Source organism: Callospermophilus lateralis, chromosome 9, assembly GCF_048772815.1.
Source record: "Callospermophilus lateralis isolate mCalLat2 chromosome 9, mCalLat2.hap1, whole genome shotgun sequence".
Taxonomy (NCBI): domain Eukaryota; kingdom Metazoa; phylum Chordata; class Mammalia; order Rodentia; family Sciuridae; genus Callospermophilus; species Callospermophilus lateralis.
In genome coordinates, this window is record NC_135313.1 from 2,920,463 (window position 1) to 2,936,887 (window position 16,425).

The following is a 16,425-nucleotide window of genomic DNA, read 5'->3' on the forward strand; positions in this document are numbered from 1 at the left end:
CAGCACAAGACCCCCACTAGAAGGTGGGGTTATGGAAGAAGACTGCCAGGGGGCCGCTAGCCCCTCACCCCAGGTGGCACCTGCCCTACACAAGCTCAGAGGGCAGAGCAGCCTCCCTCCCAGCTTCTCTGAAAGCCTCTCTACCCACCTAAGCTCATGCCAGCAGGTATGTCCCCCAGGGTCCGCACCAACACACGGGGCACACCTGGGGCCAGCTGGGTCAGCTGGGAACACACCTACTCTCCTAGGGACTCATAATTATGCCCAGAGTCAGGGCAGACTTGGGGCAGGACCCCCTGTGGGCTCTAGAGAGGTGAGCACAGGGACATACAGAGGGCTCAAATAGGGCTCACTGAGGAATTCCATGTCTCCCATCCAATCTCATGCAAGGGGTGAGGCTCCTCCCCACTTGTCCCCACCCCTGCCTGTGCTGCCACCTGGAACACCTTTCCCTGGTAAACCGTTTGCCCCAATCTGACCTGTTCCTCCAGGGCTCCTCTAACTGCCCCCAGTTGCAGGAAGCCACCCTCCCTGTGCCCCAGCCACTTCCTGGGCACTCAGGTGGACGTGCAGAGCAGTTTTTCCCTCTGAGAACCACTTTCACCGCCCTCGCCTCCCACTCCTTTCTGACTCACGCAGACGTCATCCTCCTGGCACCCAGCAGATTGTCAAATGAACCAACAAGTGCCCGAGACAGCCACACCCGGCTGTCAGCGGGGGCGCTTCGTGGGGCGAAGCCAGGGTGCCAAGTTCAAGGGACAGGCTGGGCATGGGAGGGTCACAGGTTGCTATGGTCTCCTCTCCTGTTCTGGAAGAGTGGCTGTTGGGACCAGGGAAGGTAAACGTGCCTGGATGATGTGGCCCAGGCAGGGCTCTGGGTGACAGGGCAGAAACCAGCATGGGCTGACACTAGCTGTGGAGGGCCTGTTTTAGGAATCCTGGTGGTTGCACAAGTGTCCTGCAAAGCCAGTCCCCTGGGGGAGGCGGTGATGCCTCCTCTGTGGGGGAGGGGGGTCCCCAGCAGGTAAAGGGAAGGCACATGCTGGGGGACAGGACTGACACTCTCCTCTCAGCCTGGTTGGGACGCATTGTCGGGGGGTGTCCTCCTTCTGCAATTCTCCCTCTCACAGTGTCCCTCTCTGTCATTTTCAGGTCGTCTCCACTGCTGTCCTCTGGGCTGCAGAGCATGGCCATCTGGCCCCACATCACCCTCTCCTGCAGCCTCCAGGGTGGCACAGCCAGCTCCAGCTCCCACCATGTGTGCAAACCCCACCCTGGTCTGGCTGCAAGGTCAACCCTGCTTCTGCCCTGTCTCCAACCGGTTCTTTGCTTCTCAAGGGTGGGATCTGCAGGGCCCAGCTAAATCCACGCCCCTGTTCTTTGGGAATGGAGACCCCCCCCGCCAACCCCCCACACACTGCCCTTTCTTTCCTGTCCTGGGGGAGCCCAGAGCCTTCAACTGGAATGAGGCCTGGGCAGCTACGCAGGCAAATCTGGAAGCAGTTTCAGTTTTCAGGTACCAGGCAACAGCGCTTGGGTTTTTCTTAAAAGTCCCTTTCATGGAGGGAGGGGCAACCTTATGGTTTTAAAGGAGAACAATTTTAAATTAGCTGTTGGGGCTGAATGGGTTCTTTCCTCTTTTTGACTACAAAAGTCCTTTAGGTGGTGCATGATTTAGGAAGTGGAGTCTGGCTCTGTCTCTCTGTAGCAGGAAAGCGCTCCTTCAATGAGCACAAATAGCAGCCACACCAACAGGCTGGGGGCATCCCCAAGCCCAGCCCAGGAGTGGCAGAGCAGCTGCAATCCCCCACAACTGCCTCAGAACACATGGGAGACATGAGGTGGCAGCTTCAGCATCACAGATCCCCACAGTGGCTCTCAGTCTGTGGCGATCCGTGTCTGTACAGGGCTGAGCCTGCAGGAGATGGGTGAAGCGAGGGTCACTGACACCCGGATACCTGGAAAGTCATCCTCAGGCTGAGTCATCCCAGGCTCAGAGCCACTGGACACCAGGGGAGTGGCCTGAGGGGGTGAGTAGGCGACTCCTGCCAAGGAGCCTTGCTTGAAGAACACAGGGCTGCACCCCCTCCGGAACCAGGACCTCCAGGGAGCACCTTCTCTCCAGGTTGGTGCAGCCCCAGGCCCACAGCTCCCACTGGAGGCCGCGGTACCCTAAGGCGTCCCTGCCCCTCTCCTAGAGGGCAGGTGTCTCTGCAGTGGGCTGGGCTGCCCAGCTTATTTGTACACATTTTATAGGCCACAGTGCAGAGGACCAGGTGTGTAATTAATTTATAATAATCAACCTGCTGCCCCAGGAGGAGCAGGTCCAGAGATTTTGCTGGAGGATGCAGGACCCACTGAGCCTGGGGATGACTCTTCCAGGATTAAAGTGCCTAGGGCCCAGAGGGGTTGGTGGAGGGCCCTAGAGCTCCCAGCCCATCTGAGCAGGAAAGTGCCCCCCCCCAAGAGGCTCTTTGTGTGTGTGTATGTGTGCACATGCAATGTGGTGGGTGTGTCTATGGCGTGTGCAGAGGGTTCCTTGGGCCCACGATCTTCCTCGGTGGCCTCAGGGTCTCTGCACCAGCCCACATCTTAATCACATACCCGGCTGTCCCTCCACCATGTGGCTGCTGGCGTACTCCGGGCCGACGAAACCTGGAATATGTGGGAAGTGCTCAGTCACCCTGGTGCTCCTTGCCAGGCTTCTGCTGTCATGCTTCTTCCACTTGGAATTTAACATCCTCTACAGCAACCCCCCCCCCAACCTCTGAGCTTCCCTCTCACTGTCTCAGTCTGGTCAAAGCCCTCCCTCTCCAAGAGGTCAACTGGCCCCTGCCCCCAGGTGTCCTCTTCCGGCCAGAATCTCCTGGGCTGGGACCCTCCACCCACCCTCCAACACACTCTGAGCAGCCCGGGAGAGGCAATGGAGGGAGGAGGGAACAGGCCCTCCTGGGCCCAGGTCCTTTTCTTCCTGTTCTAGTAGCTGCTAGTCCTCAGGATGCCAAGCAGATTCATCTCCTGTCACTTTTTTTTTTCAAAAAAAAATTATTTTAGTTGTAGATGGACACAATACCTTTATTTTTAGAATGTCTTATGTGGTGTTGAGGATCAAACCCAGTGCTTCACGCATGCGAGGCGAGCGTCTACTACTGAGCCCCAGCCCCAGCCCATCCTGTCACTGGTTTTGACCCTCTGGTTCCAGCCCATTGTCCCACTGCCACCCTTCCCCACTTAAGTGCCTGCTCTGTGCTGGATGTGGGGTTCCTGTGCACATTTGTTGGCTCTGTGTTTTGTCCTTGACCCCCACCCACTCCCGCTGGACTGCACTGGCCCTTCTAAATCCTGTTTGGATTAGTGTGGAGGCCTCTACTACTGGCAACCTGGTGACAGGCGCAGCCACACACAAGCCCTGCCCCCCTCCTGCTGCCAGCCTTGGTCCTGCCCACAACCACCTCTCACTACATTCTACCCACTCAACAGCTGCTGTTCATCTCTGAATTTGACGAGACAAGAAATAGTCATGTTTAAGGCATAAAACACAAGTTTAAACAGACTGTCTACCACAAGGAACAAGAAAATATAGACCTCAGAAAAAAGATAGGAATCCCCCTGGAAGTATTTGAGAACAGAAAATAGAAAAGATGTCAGAATAAACTCCACCAATATTCCTCAAAGTCAGAAGGCCAGTGATCAACCACCAAGTGCCAGCTGTGTGCCAGACTCAGGAATCCCAGGACTAGGGGATGGCGATCTCAGGCCTCTTCATCCCACAGAGGAGCAGCAGCTGGGAGACAGGGAGTGGCCTTCCCAAGATCACCAGCCCTGAGGGCAGGCACAGGGATGCAGGCAAATGACTTTAAGTGTGCTCTGCATCCTCCAGAAAACCAGAGGTCAGGCTAGGGCTAAGAGCCAGGTACTCAGCACAACATACAAAAGGCAGTCAGGGAGACGTCAAACAGGAGACCAAGGACCCTAAGGCCCAATATTGTCCCTGACAAAGTTAAATCCCACTACAGAGCAGCTAATGGTACCTCACACTGGTCAGGATGGCTGCTGTGAAAAACAAAAACAAAAAGAAATCCAGAAAATAGCCACTGTTGGACAGGATATGGAGAAACTAGATGCCTTGTGGGCTGCTGATGGGAATGTCAACAGCTGGCTGTGGTGGAAAACAGTATGGTGGCCCCTCAAAAAATTAAACACAGAACTACAAGCCCAGCAGTCTCACTTCTGGGTAAATACCAGGAAGAATTGAAAGCAGGACACTCCAGTGTTCACTGGCAGACAAACAGTTAAACAAAATGTGGTCTTCCCATACAACAGAATACCATCTGACCTTCAAAAAAGGAAATCCTGACACATGCTACAACATGGATGAATCAAGGACATTTTGCTAGTGTAATAAGCTAATCGCTGAAGGTCAAATACTATATGATTCTGCTTGATGAGGTACCAAGTAGCTGAAGGCACAAGGAAGAAAAGGAGAATGGTGGTTTCCAGGGATTGTGGGGGACAGGGAACTACTGTTTAATGGGAACAGTTCCACTTCTGCAAGATGAGAAGAGTTCTGGTGAAGGATGGGTGACTGTGTGACATCAGGAATGGATCTAATACCACTTCACTGTATACTCAAAAATGGCAAGTTTTTGGGATGTGTATACTGGTACAAGTAAATACAAAATGACATTTAAAATCAATGAGTGGGACAGAGACAGCTACTTTGTAAGAAGTCCCATGCAGTTGTGACTCGCAGTGCTTAGTGCATGGGTTCCCCATGTGTCCCCTGCACACAGGGGCACAGCCAAAGGGAAACCAAATTCCAGAGGGAGGAGTCTCAGCATGACTCACAGATCTGGATGAGGAAAGTAAATAGGGTGCAGAGGACTGGAGTCCTCCAATTTAACACAAGGACTGGAACCAACATAGACAAATGCCATCTAGGCCAAAGGAACCCTCAGTACCTGCTGAGCAGTGGTCCTAATCCACGATCTGTTCCCTGACCACAGTACAATAAACCCTGATTGCTGGGGTTTGGGGGGATCCCAAAAGCCTGAGCCAATGGGATTTCTAAAAACCTAATACCAAAAAGTCCAGAAACTGCAAACACAGAAATTCCAGAAAATATCCACAATTAGCACAAGACAGACAGACAGACTCAGGGGTTCAGCCAAAATGCCAAGCAAAGGACTGAGCACACTCCCTCCTAGACCAGAAAGCACAGGATGAGGGGAGCAGGGAAAAGCAGAGTAAGAAAACTTAAGAACTTGTTCCTTTGAGGGGAGGGATATTAATAATATTAACCACTGTTCATTCTGATCAAGAAATAACATCAAAATACCAATTTGCAGAATTGGATTGAAAAACGCATATAGCCACAAAGTAGAGGGAATTAGAAAATAAGGACGTCATCTTGAGAGGCTCCTCAACTTGCAATGGGGCCACATCCTGACGACCTCTTCAAGCTAAAATGACTCCAGGTGGAAAGACACACAACGCTCCTGCCCGTGGAATGGCCTGGCGAAGCCATAAGGCATACCTGATGGTGACAACTGTTCCCACTATTGATCATGAGCTGCCTGAGAGCGGTGCTTGCTGCTGCCGCCCAGCACTGCAGAAGCCGGGGCTGCTCATCTAGCCTGGGAAAGGCCCAAATGCAAAATTCGAAGTGTTGTCTAGGAAATGCAGATCACTTCTGCATCATTGTAAAATGGAAAAATTTTAAACCATAAGTCAGGAACCGCTAGACAATGATATGTTCAATAAAATGGACAAGTTCATAGGCAAGCAAAACACAAGGCAACCTCAATGCATAAGAAGATACAGTTATCCTAAGCAGACCTAAGGCCATGAAAGATGGCCATATTCTTTAAATTATCTCTAGATGACTCATTACCTAATGCAGAGTAGACGCTGTGTAAATAATTGTTACACCATACTGATTAGGGAATAATGATGAGAAAAAGCCTGCAAATGTTTGGTACAGATGCAATTAAAAACACCATGAGGTTAGTTGTGGCAGAAGCAGAGTGAGGATGCGGAGGGCTGTTTATGTGGCGCAGGTTTCACTGGGTGGGCACTGTGGACGTCTGATGCTAATCACCTTGTTGCAGAGTGCAGTCCTGTGCTCTGTAGGGCAGCCTCAATAGGTTGCTTAGCAGCACCCAGGGCTTCTAGCCTTCCCTGCCATGAAACAGTGTAACTACCTGTGCAGTGTGACAGGTGGAAGGTACCAGAAGTTTGGCTCTTTTCCTGTCACTCCCTCCTCCAGCTGCCTAGCCGGCAGCCATTTTCATTCAGCAATGACTCATCATCTGGTAGCAGTGAGACTCACGCCTCACACACCAACCTGGAGCCTTAGTCACCAAATTGCTGTTTAAGGGACTGTGCGTTCTGGGTCTCTTCCCCCACCACTGGGGGCTTTGCTCTGTGAAAACAAAAGCTGCTTTTAATCCTCACAGTACCACAGGCATGATTATGCAAATATGTATCTGGTTGGGTAAATTGCGGACCTCCTCTTCCCAGAATCTGGCTCAGGATAACCCTTCCAACAGTGTGTGTGTGTGTGCGTGCGTGCGTGTGTGTGTGTGTGTGTGTGTTTGTGTGCGTGCGTGTGTGTGTGTGTGTGTGTAGGGGAGGGGGGCGTCTAGGTCAGCACTGCCCAGGTCAGCTGTACTCCAGTCTCGGAGGGAGGGAGGGAGGGAGGGACGCAGGCAGCCCCAGGCCATGGCTAGGCTACTCTGCCTCCCTGCCCCACTGGTTTCACAAACTCTCCACTAACTTGCTGACCTGAGAGTCCAGGTGAAGGGGGTTCAAGCTGGCATACGTTGGGGGGCAGTGCCAGTATGGCCTGATGAGGTCTTTGGCAGGTGTGCAGGGGTCAGAGAAGTGGGCTACCCTTTCTAGCAGTGGAGGGTAGGGAAGGGGGAGAGAGGTGCTGCTGGAGCAAAATGAGCAGCCCTGATTCCTAATGGGGACTGCACTGACACGATGCTCAGGCTTGCAGGGTCCTGTGTGGTCCTTAATGGGTCTCCCTGGCTCCTGCTCTGGCAAAGTGGCTTAGAAGCTGTGACTTACATGATGGTAAAAGTGACATCTTTTGGATGTCTAAGAAACACTGAAATAAAATCACCGTTAAGGAAAAAACCCTAACCTCTGAAAAAGAAGTTCATTGTGTTAATAAGGTCTTGTTAGGGTCAGTAACCCGAATATGGTTGCTGTGTGGACATGACCTTCACCCAGGGGCGACAGTACCAGCCCCAGTGCATCCTGTCCTGGAGTAGGGAGGGCTGTGACCAGGGCGTCCCTCCAGAGGCTCTCTGTGTGTGTGTGTGTGCACATGCAATGTGGTGTGTGTGCCTATGGCGTGTGCAATGTGTGTTAGGATACAGGCTATATGTGTAGTGTGTGGTATATGAGATTATGAGGTGTGTGATGTGTGCGGTATGTATGCGAGTGAGGTGGTGTGTGTGAGATGCCTGTAGATGCGTGTATATGGTGTGGCTGTGTTGTGTGTATGGCATGAGAGGCATGTGTGTTTTGGCATGTGTGTGCTATGTGTGTTTGGAGGAGGTGGTGGAGAGAGTGAGCAGCCCAAAAGCTGCTCTGGATTATGTGCTGGAAACTAGGCAGAGCCCTGTCACCTTCATCCTCTTCACTTGCCACTAAGAGACTGAAGGGCAGGGCTGAGGCACAGCCGGTCTCCCCTCCCCCCCTTTCCCTTTGCTAGTCATCTTGGTTGGAATCTCCTTTTTTCAGGAGGTCAGTCAGAGCCCCTGGTGGGGTAAGAAGCTCAGTCCCTCAGGAGTCCCCTGAGCCCCACCATCCACAGGTGCCATCCCTACAAGGGGCAGACACCCAGCTCAAACATGATGGGTTCATGTGATTGCTAAGTATACCCCATGGGTTCCATTTAAGGGCTCAAAAGGTGTCAGGAGTGTGATGGAGGTGTTCTCCATGACCTGTAGGTTTGTCTCTAGAAGCCAAATATTTCCAGACAAGAGGAAAAGTTTCACTTTTCCTCATGTGCCAGCAGGAAAGTGACTGTCCATCCTGGGACAATTCTCGTGGCTAGGTCTAGGCCAGGGTTCACTGAGGGCACGACTCAGAATGCTACATAGAGCCTCAAGAAGAACTGTGCTCTGGGCTGGGTGTGGTGGCACATACCTGTAATACCAGTAGCTTGGGAAGCTGAGGCAGGAGGATCTCTAGTTCAAAGCCAGCCTCAGCAACTTAGTAAGGCCTTAAGCAACTCAGTGAGGCCCTGTCTATAAATAAAATATAAAAAGGACTGGAGATGTGGTTCAGTGCTTAAAGCACCCCTGAGTTCAATCCCTGGCACCAAAAATAAATACTGTGCTTGGGGCCTCAGGGAGAAGGTGCTGGCAGGCAAGCCCAGGGCTCCACTCCCAGATGCAGCATTTTCATTGAAATTGACACACATGTGGCACCCATGTCACACACTGCCAGATGCCAGTTTTAATTGATCAGAAGTTATGAAATTGGTTCATTATAGAGGGAGAAGGAATCAGAAGAGATTATCCAGTGAGCTCTTTGCCTGCAGTGAGGATTCCACTTGAAACATTTCCCTGTGATGCTGCATCTTCACCATCCTGGCCTGGACTGACACTATGCACACTGAGTGGCATGCACCCATGGAAGGAAGACAAAAACCCAGGAATTTCTTCCTGCAGCTAACCACACAGTGCTGGTAAACAAACACTGAATTGATCAGCAAGTATGAACCCCGCAGATCTGGATTCTGGGATTAGAACCTTCCAGGTTTAAAGCAGCACCATACCTATTGCTATACATTTCCATGATGTCCCTGTATTTATGTGAAGTTCTATATTTCAACAAATATTCAGCTATTCAAAAGCCCCTGGAGTCCTTAGCTTGACAGTGAGGAAGGCATGCTTGCTTCCCAGGATTGAGAACTGAGCAGCTTCACTGCGGCAGTGGTGGGCGGCAAACCTAAGTGAATTCTGCAAAAACAGAAGCTTGCAATGCAGTCATCAAAAGAATCATTAAAAAAAAAAGTCATCAAAATAATGTCCTTTTTTTTCTGATCAATGAATAGGTTTTTGGTGGTTATACAAGAAATTTAAAAAATGCATGCAGTGACATATCAGGTTCTTGTATAAAGACAATAGTAGACAGGATTCTCAGAGGAAAAACAACCTATAATGGGACTTCAGTAACTGCAAACAGCAAGTGATCAGGTTGAGTATCTTGCCTGATTGTACAGCTGTCACAGATAAATTCTTAAACCTGTGGACTAGCATACTTAAAAAAAATTCCATATTGCCATTCTGCATAGCAGACTCAACATCAACATGGAGATCTGGCTGGCACTGAGGCTCAGGAAGAAAACATTGTGTGCTCGTCATTCTGCTCTTCACAGCTGGTCCCCAAGGACATCAATTTACTGATAACCTCATGAATTTGTGTTTGTTCTTCCAAAGATATAACATTAGCGAGACCACTCAGAAAATTGTTAGGATTACAGAACTTGGACTTTCCAGCAGAACATGAATCGTTTTCTTGGTAAACAAGGAAGGTCTTTATATGTGACCATGACATGGAGCTTTATTTACACAAGCTTTAGAGGGTGCAGGCTCTGGGCACCAGTAAAGAACATTTATTTATTTATTTATGTAAAAAATATTACACAACCCAGCTCTCTGCCTTGCTAACAGAAAAATGTTAGTTTCTTAGGAAACTGAAACAGTAAATTCCATGTCAAATCAAACAGATTCTTAAAACAACAGGAGAGGAGATGATTATAAGATTTTGCTTTCCACATACATTTGGTCAAGGCACGTTAAGTGGTAAGATTTATCTTCAGATTATATTATGTTGAAGCAGACTCAGATTTCTATACAGATCTGATGCTCCTTGGTAAGGTTTACAAATAGAAGCCAGGAATTACATAGCTCCTGGGAAGTCCTGGGTCCCCTCTCCTCACAGTGTCTGAGCAGTCTCCATAGACAGGCCCCATTTCCATAAGATGTTTTCCTGGCTATAAAAATGATGCCAATGATCACTCCTTCACCAGTACCAGAATGGTGTGAACCTCCTTGTAGCAGGCACTTCTGACCAACACCCAGTTTGAGGAAAGACCACAAGAATCAATAATAATAACTGCAGGAGGCTTCCCAGGGGCACTTGATTCCTCAAACCAAATAATTTAATTTTCATTAAAAAAGGTGGGTACATCATATACATGAAACAAATCCAATAGCTATAATGGTTCATTTTATGGGAACATCACCAAGGAAGTTGAAATATATAATTTCTTACAGGATTTATTGCAAATTGCTGTTGCCCCTGGGTTTCAGTTGTAATCTGAAAGACAAAAGCCCAGCAAGTTCTGCCATCACACCAACGGTCCCTGCCTCTCTTTGAATTTCTATTCGAGAGCCAAGATAACAAATGTCCTCAAGAAGGAAGAGAGCTGTCCTCATTTCTGCAAAAAAACATCATTTAGCAAAGAAGCACCAAGTGCTGTATGTGACAAGAATCAGATTTCCAGTTTCAGTTGATATCCGGATAAATGGGCTGTCGTTCCAATTCCCGAGTTCGGAACCGCAAGGTGCTTGCTTCTGGAGCTGGCCAACATATTTTGGCCTTGGGAAGCCTGCGCTGGCGCCAACCGGAGCTTGAAGCTCCAGATTGGAGGTGGGGGGCAGTGGACCCTGCATCCTAGGTAACCACCCATCCCCTAAAGGTAGGCAGACCCTTGGCATGTGGGGCAAAATTGCCGCGCCTCCGAATCCCTGGCTCCGCCACACCCAAAAGCCGCTCTTCCCCAGCGGACCTGTTTGCCGCATTGCGTCTGCAGCACTGGTACCCGGTGGGCGCGCCGCGGAGAACCCTGTGGCCACGGAGCCCATGCCGGAAAGACACGGCCCAGGTTGTGGGCCTCATCGTGCCCTACTCACCAAGGAACAGCCAGAGACAGCACCAAGGGAGGCCTCGCAAGCTGGGAGCCATGGTGCGCGGCAAACCAGCCGACCTGCGGATCCCGTTTGCTGCAGACTGCGCCAGCCTGAGAGGCGCGCCACCGCGGGCGGAGGCGGGAGGGGGGGGGCGGAGGCGGGGGCGGGAGGAGGCTGCGGCAGCGAAGCCCTGCCCACTGCAGCTCCTGGGCTGCTGGGCCAGCACCTGCCGCGCCGGCCGCCAGGGGACCCTCAGGGATAGCACGATCAGGCTCCCAGAAGGACATCCCTAAATGCTAGCAGGACAAATGCAGTTCTTTCATTAGGGAGGGCCTCATAGACTCAAGCATCTTTCCCTCTTCTTTTGCCTGGCTCCTGGCCACTCCTGCTTCTGGGTCTGCAGTAAAAGGCCCGGATTTCATTTCCGCATCTACCTCTTCCCGAGATGCCCACACTGGGAAGCCCCTGGGAAAAAAACCAGCCTTGCCTGCCTTTGGGAGGACACAAGGATCATATAAAAAACTGAACAAATGCGGCTGTCTGCAGGATGTAAGAACGGCCCCAGGTCCTGGACGGAACTGAGCTCTTTAGATGGTCAGGTGGCCGTTCTGGTGGACTGGCTCCTAGGAGGCTAGGAGGGTACCCTGGCAGGAAGCTACAAGAGCCTCCAACAAAATTCTGACCCTGAACTTAGTGGGGAGGAGTTTCTAAACAGGTGATAGATCTGTATTGGGGCTGCTCACTTTGGCAACTGGAGAACTGGTTATGTTGGCACGTGAGTATATGTGGGCATGAAGGAATGAGAGAAGGGCTCCTGGAGCGACAGAGCTGCTGTGAAACCCAGGGGATGAGCAGATTTCAGAAGGCACAGGCCTGTGCTACAGGTAGAAACTGGAGTTATCAGCTCAGGGCAGCTGAGTTAGCCTGAGCTTGCAAGGTTTTCCTGGAGTCTGGATTTTACCTTACAGTAACAGCCTGTTCCAAGAAGTCCTAGTAGTGGAGTAGATTTATGTTCATTTTGAGGAATGAACCACTGCCCTTGGAGGGGTACGAACCACTGGCCTGGTACAGTGCCACATCTGTTGTAGCAGAAGCCATGCTCAGCATGAAATATCTCTGGATGGTTAATATTCCTCATATGAAGAGGGGATATAGGGGCTGGGGTTGTGGCTCAGCAGTGCAGCACTTGCCTAGCATGTGCAAGGTGCTGGGTTTAATCCTCACAGCAAAAAATAAATAAAATGAAGGTATTGTGTCCAACTACAACATTATATATATATATATATGAAAATAAAAGGGAACACAGCCAGTGGCAAAGACACTGCTGCCACCTGCTGGCTATGAGCTCAGAAGTGTCAGTTGCCAGGAAGCTGTGGTCATCCATCTTTCTGAACACAGGCTGGTAGGACATGCAGAGCTTGCATGCCTTCAACATGGTAGCCTCAAGTGTTCTGTGAGGTATATGGGTTAGATGATGGGGGAGGGCATTCATTCTCTTGACCTAGCACTTCTTTTTCAACCCCAGGAGGATACACTCTCAAGGGTGGCTTGGTTCCCCATTGATTCATTGAGTCTCCAATATGTGCAAGACAGTGTTAGGTAAACAGGTCCTGCCCTTCAGTTGGTGACTATAGTGGATGACTTAAAAAACCCTCAATGGTAACAGGAATGCTATGATGCAGGAACTACAAAAACAAGGGACAAATGCATCAGCTGCAGACTAAGTGCAAAGGAAGATCTTAGACAGCAGTGGGGTAGACACATACGGGGGTGAGAGGAAGACACAGGCCTATCAACAATCCCCAAACAAAAGAATCATGAAGAAAAGCAAAGGAATATTACAAATTGCTTTTAAATCCAGTAATAAAGAGAAACCCTTAAAAGCAGTCAGAGGGGGAAACAAGACATTATATACTATATGAACACAAATCAGGGTGACAAGCATTCTCATGAAAAATGCAAACCAGAAAACAAGAGAACATCTTTAAGCACAGAAAGGAACAAGGCTTCAACTGTTTGACAGTTTTCCAGTAGTTGCTGATGCAGAGGAGAAGGCTGACCGGGTGTCCTCACTCTCCATGGGCAACTAAGAGGCCAAACTCCAGCCACCATCAGTCTGAATTAGTGATTCTCAAGATATCACGTTTCTAAGCAGTAACACCTTATAGCCCTATACGTTTACAATATAATATAGTTGTTAGAAAAGCATTAACAAACCAAGCATTATCTTGGAAACACTTAGCTTCATCAAGCATCAGATATTCAAATCTCCCAAGGGATTCTTCCTGTTAAAACCAGAATATTGGAGACTTGAAAGTAGCTGAGATATTATATGTCTTCCTATTTCCCCAAAAGATCTCCCCAAATGAGAAACAATTTTCTAAGGATTGAAAATAAGAAAATTGTGTGCTCAGCATCACATGGAGAATTTTGGCACTGCAAAATAGCTGAGTAAAAGAGGTTTAGTCACTACCACCAGAGTATAGTTGCACATTCATGCTCTACCCTCAGCCAGCCACAGCTTAGTAGAGGGCAAGGGTGGACTGAGACAAAGTTTGGGAGACAGAGAGGGACAAGGGCAGAGAGATTACATTATAACACACTAGAAATGAAAATAGTATTCTAGCACCATCAAGGTGAACAAGAGAAAGTCAACTTTATCTAAAATTACTGCTGAAAACCAGATGAAATTTTACACATATAAACCAGAAGACCCCTGCCCCCAGAGATGCTATCATAAATGTGTTAACATAACCACACCAATGGGGACCAGGGATAAGAGACCCAACCTAAGTCAAGGTTAAAAATAACATTTGACTGCGTAATATAGGCTAAAACCAAAAAAGAACTGTTTACAAACGCTGTACTGCAGTTAGTAAATCGGTCTCTCATAGGGTTACGATTTAAAAGCTGTAATGTCCATATGTGTATACCAGGAATGGATAAATAAGTAAGTATATTGAGAATAACAGGATCCAGTTTAGTTTTGGTACTAGGGATTCAACCCAGGTCACTTTACCACTGAGCTACATACCCAGTCCTTTTTATTGTATTTTTTTTTTTTTTGAGATGGGGGTCTCACTAAATTGTTGCTGAGGCTGGACTTGAATCCTTCTGTCTCAGCCTCCCAAGTCACTTGGATTATAGGCATGTGCCACTGTACCTGGCAGTTTTCTCACTATTGGTGAAAGAAGGTAGAAATAAGGAAGGGAATAGAAATTTAAAGCATCAGTATGAACAAATATATATACCCAATGGACCAAATATAGAAACAAATATAGGTGTGTCTGTGCAAGGCTTAATTTTCTCTCTCTCTCTCTCACACACACTTCTTACCTGTATCAATTGAGCCTGAGACCAACTCCGACAGCAATGAGCACACCTTACTGACAAGATCTTGGTTTCTAAATACCACTCTCCATAAAAGGACAGCTTGTTTAAGTCATTCATTCCCATGCTGGAGCAGGGAATGTTCAAGATGGGACTAAAATAGTCTGCAGTGCCAGAAAATAAGTACTTGGAAAAGGACAGCATTTTCAAAAGAACACAGAACCCAACCTAAAAATAGCCCCTGTTAGAGCTGCAATGATCTGAGGAGCAAAGTAAGTAATGACAGTATTGTAATGTAACTCACAGAACAAAATAAACATCTATGAGTCCCAACTGCTATAAATAAATAAACAAACAAACAAATAAACAAACAAGGAGGAGGAGGAACAGCTTTTCCTTATAGGAACATTCCACATAATACATGTAGAATTAACAAGAAACCTGTGAAACCCCTTAACAAACATCACAAGGTAACTATTTCAGGCTAGATCTGTTGATGGATGCTGAAACCAGTGGGCAAAATTTTTTAGGAAATATATTTGTAAACCTTCAAAGAACTCCCTTAATTACAAAGGAAAGATGATAACTTTAAACACTGGAGAAACCGGCAGAAGCCTCTCTAACTTGTTGATCAAGGATAGTATATCCTGCAGAGGATATCCTTGAGTACTCCTATCAAAAATGCATAATCTCAATCTAATCAGGAGAAAACATCAGAAAGGCTCAAGCTAAAGAAGCATTCTGCAAAATAACCAATCAATACTCATCAAATGTCAAGGCCATGAAACTAAAGAAAATACTGTGGAACTGTCATATGCTGGAGGGGATTAAAAAAAAAAACACAATAATCAAATGAAATGTGGGCTACCGGATTGATCCTGGAATAGAAAGAGAAATTCAGAGAGAAAACATGAAACTGAATATTGTCTGTGTTTAATAGTATTGTGTCAATGTTAATTTCCTGGTTTTTGATTATCTTATATTACATAAAATTGTGTTGTTAAGTAAACATTAAAGTAGGGTGAAAGGCATACATAACCTATCTGCAGCATTTTGGCAACTGTTCTGTAAGCCTAAAATTATTGTCAAATTAAAAAACAGTTGTATACTCAACACTGAATTAACACTGCTCATGTGCCTATTTCTTAGCAGTTCTTTTAATCATTCCTAATTACTCAGGATGTTGCATGTGCATGTGTGTGAGGAAGAATCCTTTAACTCTGAAACTAATGATAGTTTGTTGAAAGCATTTTAGAGTCAAGCTAGTGACCTTACTGTGAATGTATTTCTAAGTTTTGGATATACATCATATGTTTATGAATACTAATACAGTTACAGTCTGCAAAGTCTTTGTATTATCAAATTAGGGGAAAATGTCCCCTAGTTATTTGTTTTTTTCCTAGGAAAATCACCTATCCTGTTTCTGGGCATCCTTTCATTTCAGACATTCACAGAGCATGTAATCTAAGTCTGCTTCATCATGTCTTTCCTGGGGCTTAAATAGTGAGAAAAGGGCACTTTTCCCCTCAGGATTGTCATTTATTTAATTTTGGGTACTGAGGATTGTACTCAGGGGCACTTGACCACTGACCCACATCCCAGCCCTATTTTGTATTTTTTATTTAGAGACAGGGTCTCACTGAGTTGCTTAGCACCATGTTTTTGCTGAGGTTGGCTTTGAGCTTGTGATCCTTCTGATCTTCTCAATCTCCCAAACCTCTGAGATTACAGGCGTGTGCCACCGCGCCCGGCTTCAGGATTGTTATTTTTAAGAACAGAATGATTATACAAATCTAGCTAGAACTGCTGCTGGTAATCTTTGCCCTCATGTATAGAGACTCTGATAACCAATCCAGAAAAAAATCAAAAGCCTCTAGACCCAGCTATACCTGAATTCATTTCTCAAGTTTTCAATTATATAAGTTCATTTTCATTTTTTGTGCTTTGGCTAATGAGTTATGTTTCTACCATTTGTAATCAAGTTATCTCCTGACTTACACACTGATCTATGACCTTCCTTAATACTGAAGCAGGTTACAAACATTCCATAGAACAAAAGTAAAAATAAATTAAATAAAATGAAGTAATTTAAATCAAAGTGAAGGTATGACCCTAAAAGATGCATTACACACTGGCAGATGATAGCATTAGCAGCAAC

The 16,425-nt window shown here is 47.5% G+C and overlaps 1 protein-coding gene across 1 annotated transcript in view; it reads right to left on the bottom strand.

Moving 5' to 3' along the window:
* Ramp1 (receptor activity modifying protein 1) overlaps positions 1-11,041 on the bottom strand; it is a 41,227-nt gene extending 30,186 nt beyond the window's left edge. Inside the window, exons 1-2 of the mRNA XM_076866322.2 lie at positions 10,941-11,041; positions 2,605-2,655 (exon numbers count right to left, since the gene is read on the bottom strand). Of these exons, the coding sequence (XP_076722437.1) occupies positions 2,605-2,655; positions 10,941-10,992 (103 nt within the window). The 5' untranslated portion in view covers positions 10,993-11,041. The remainder of the gene's footprint in view (positions 1-2,604; positions 2,656-10,940) is intronic.
* Positions 11,042-16,425: the final 5,384 nt, after the last annotated feature.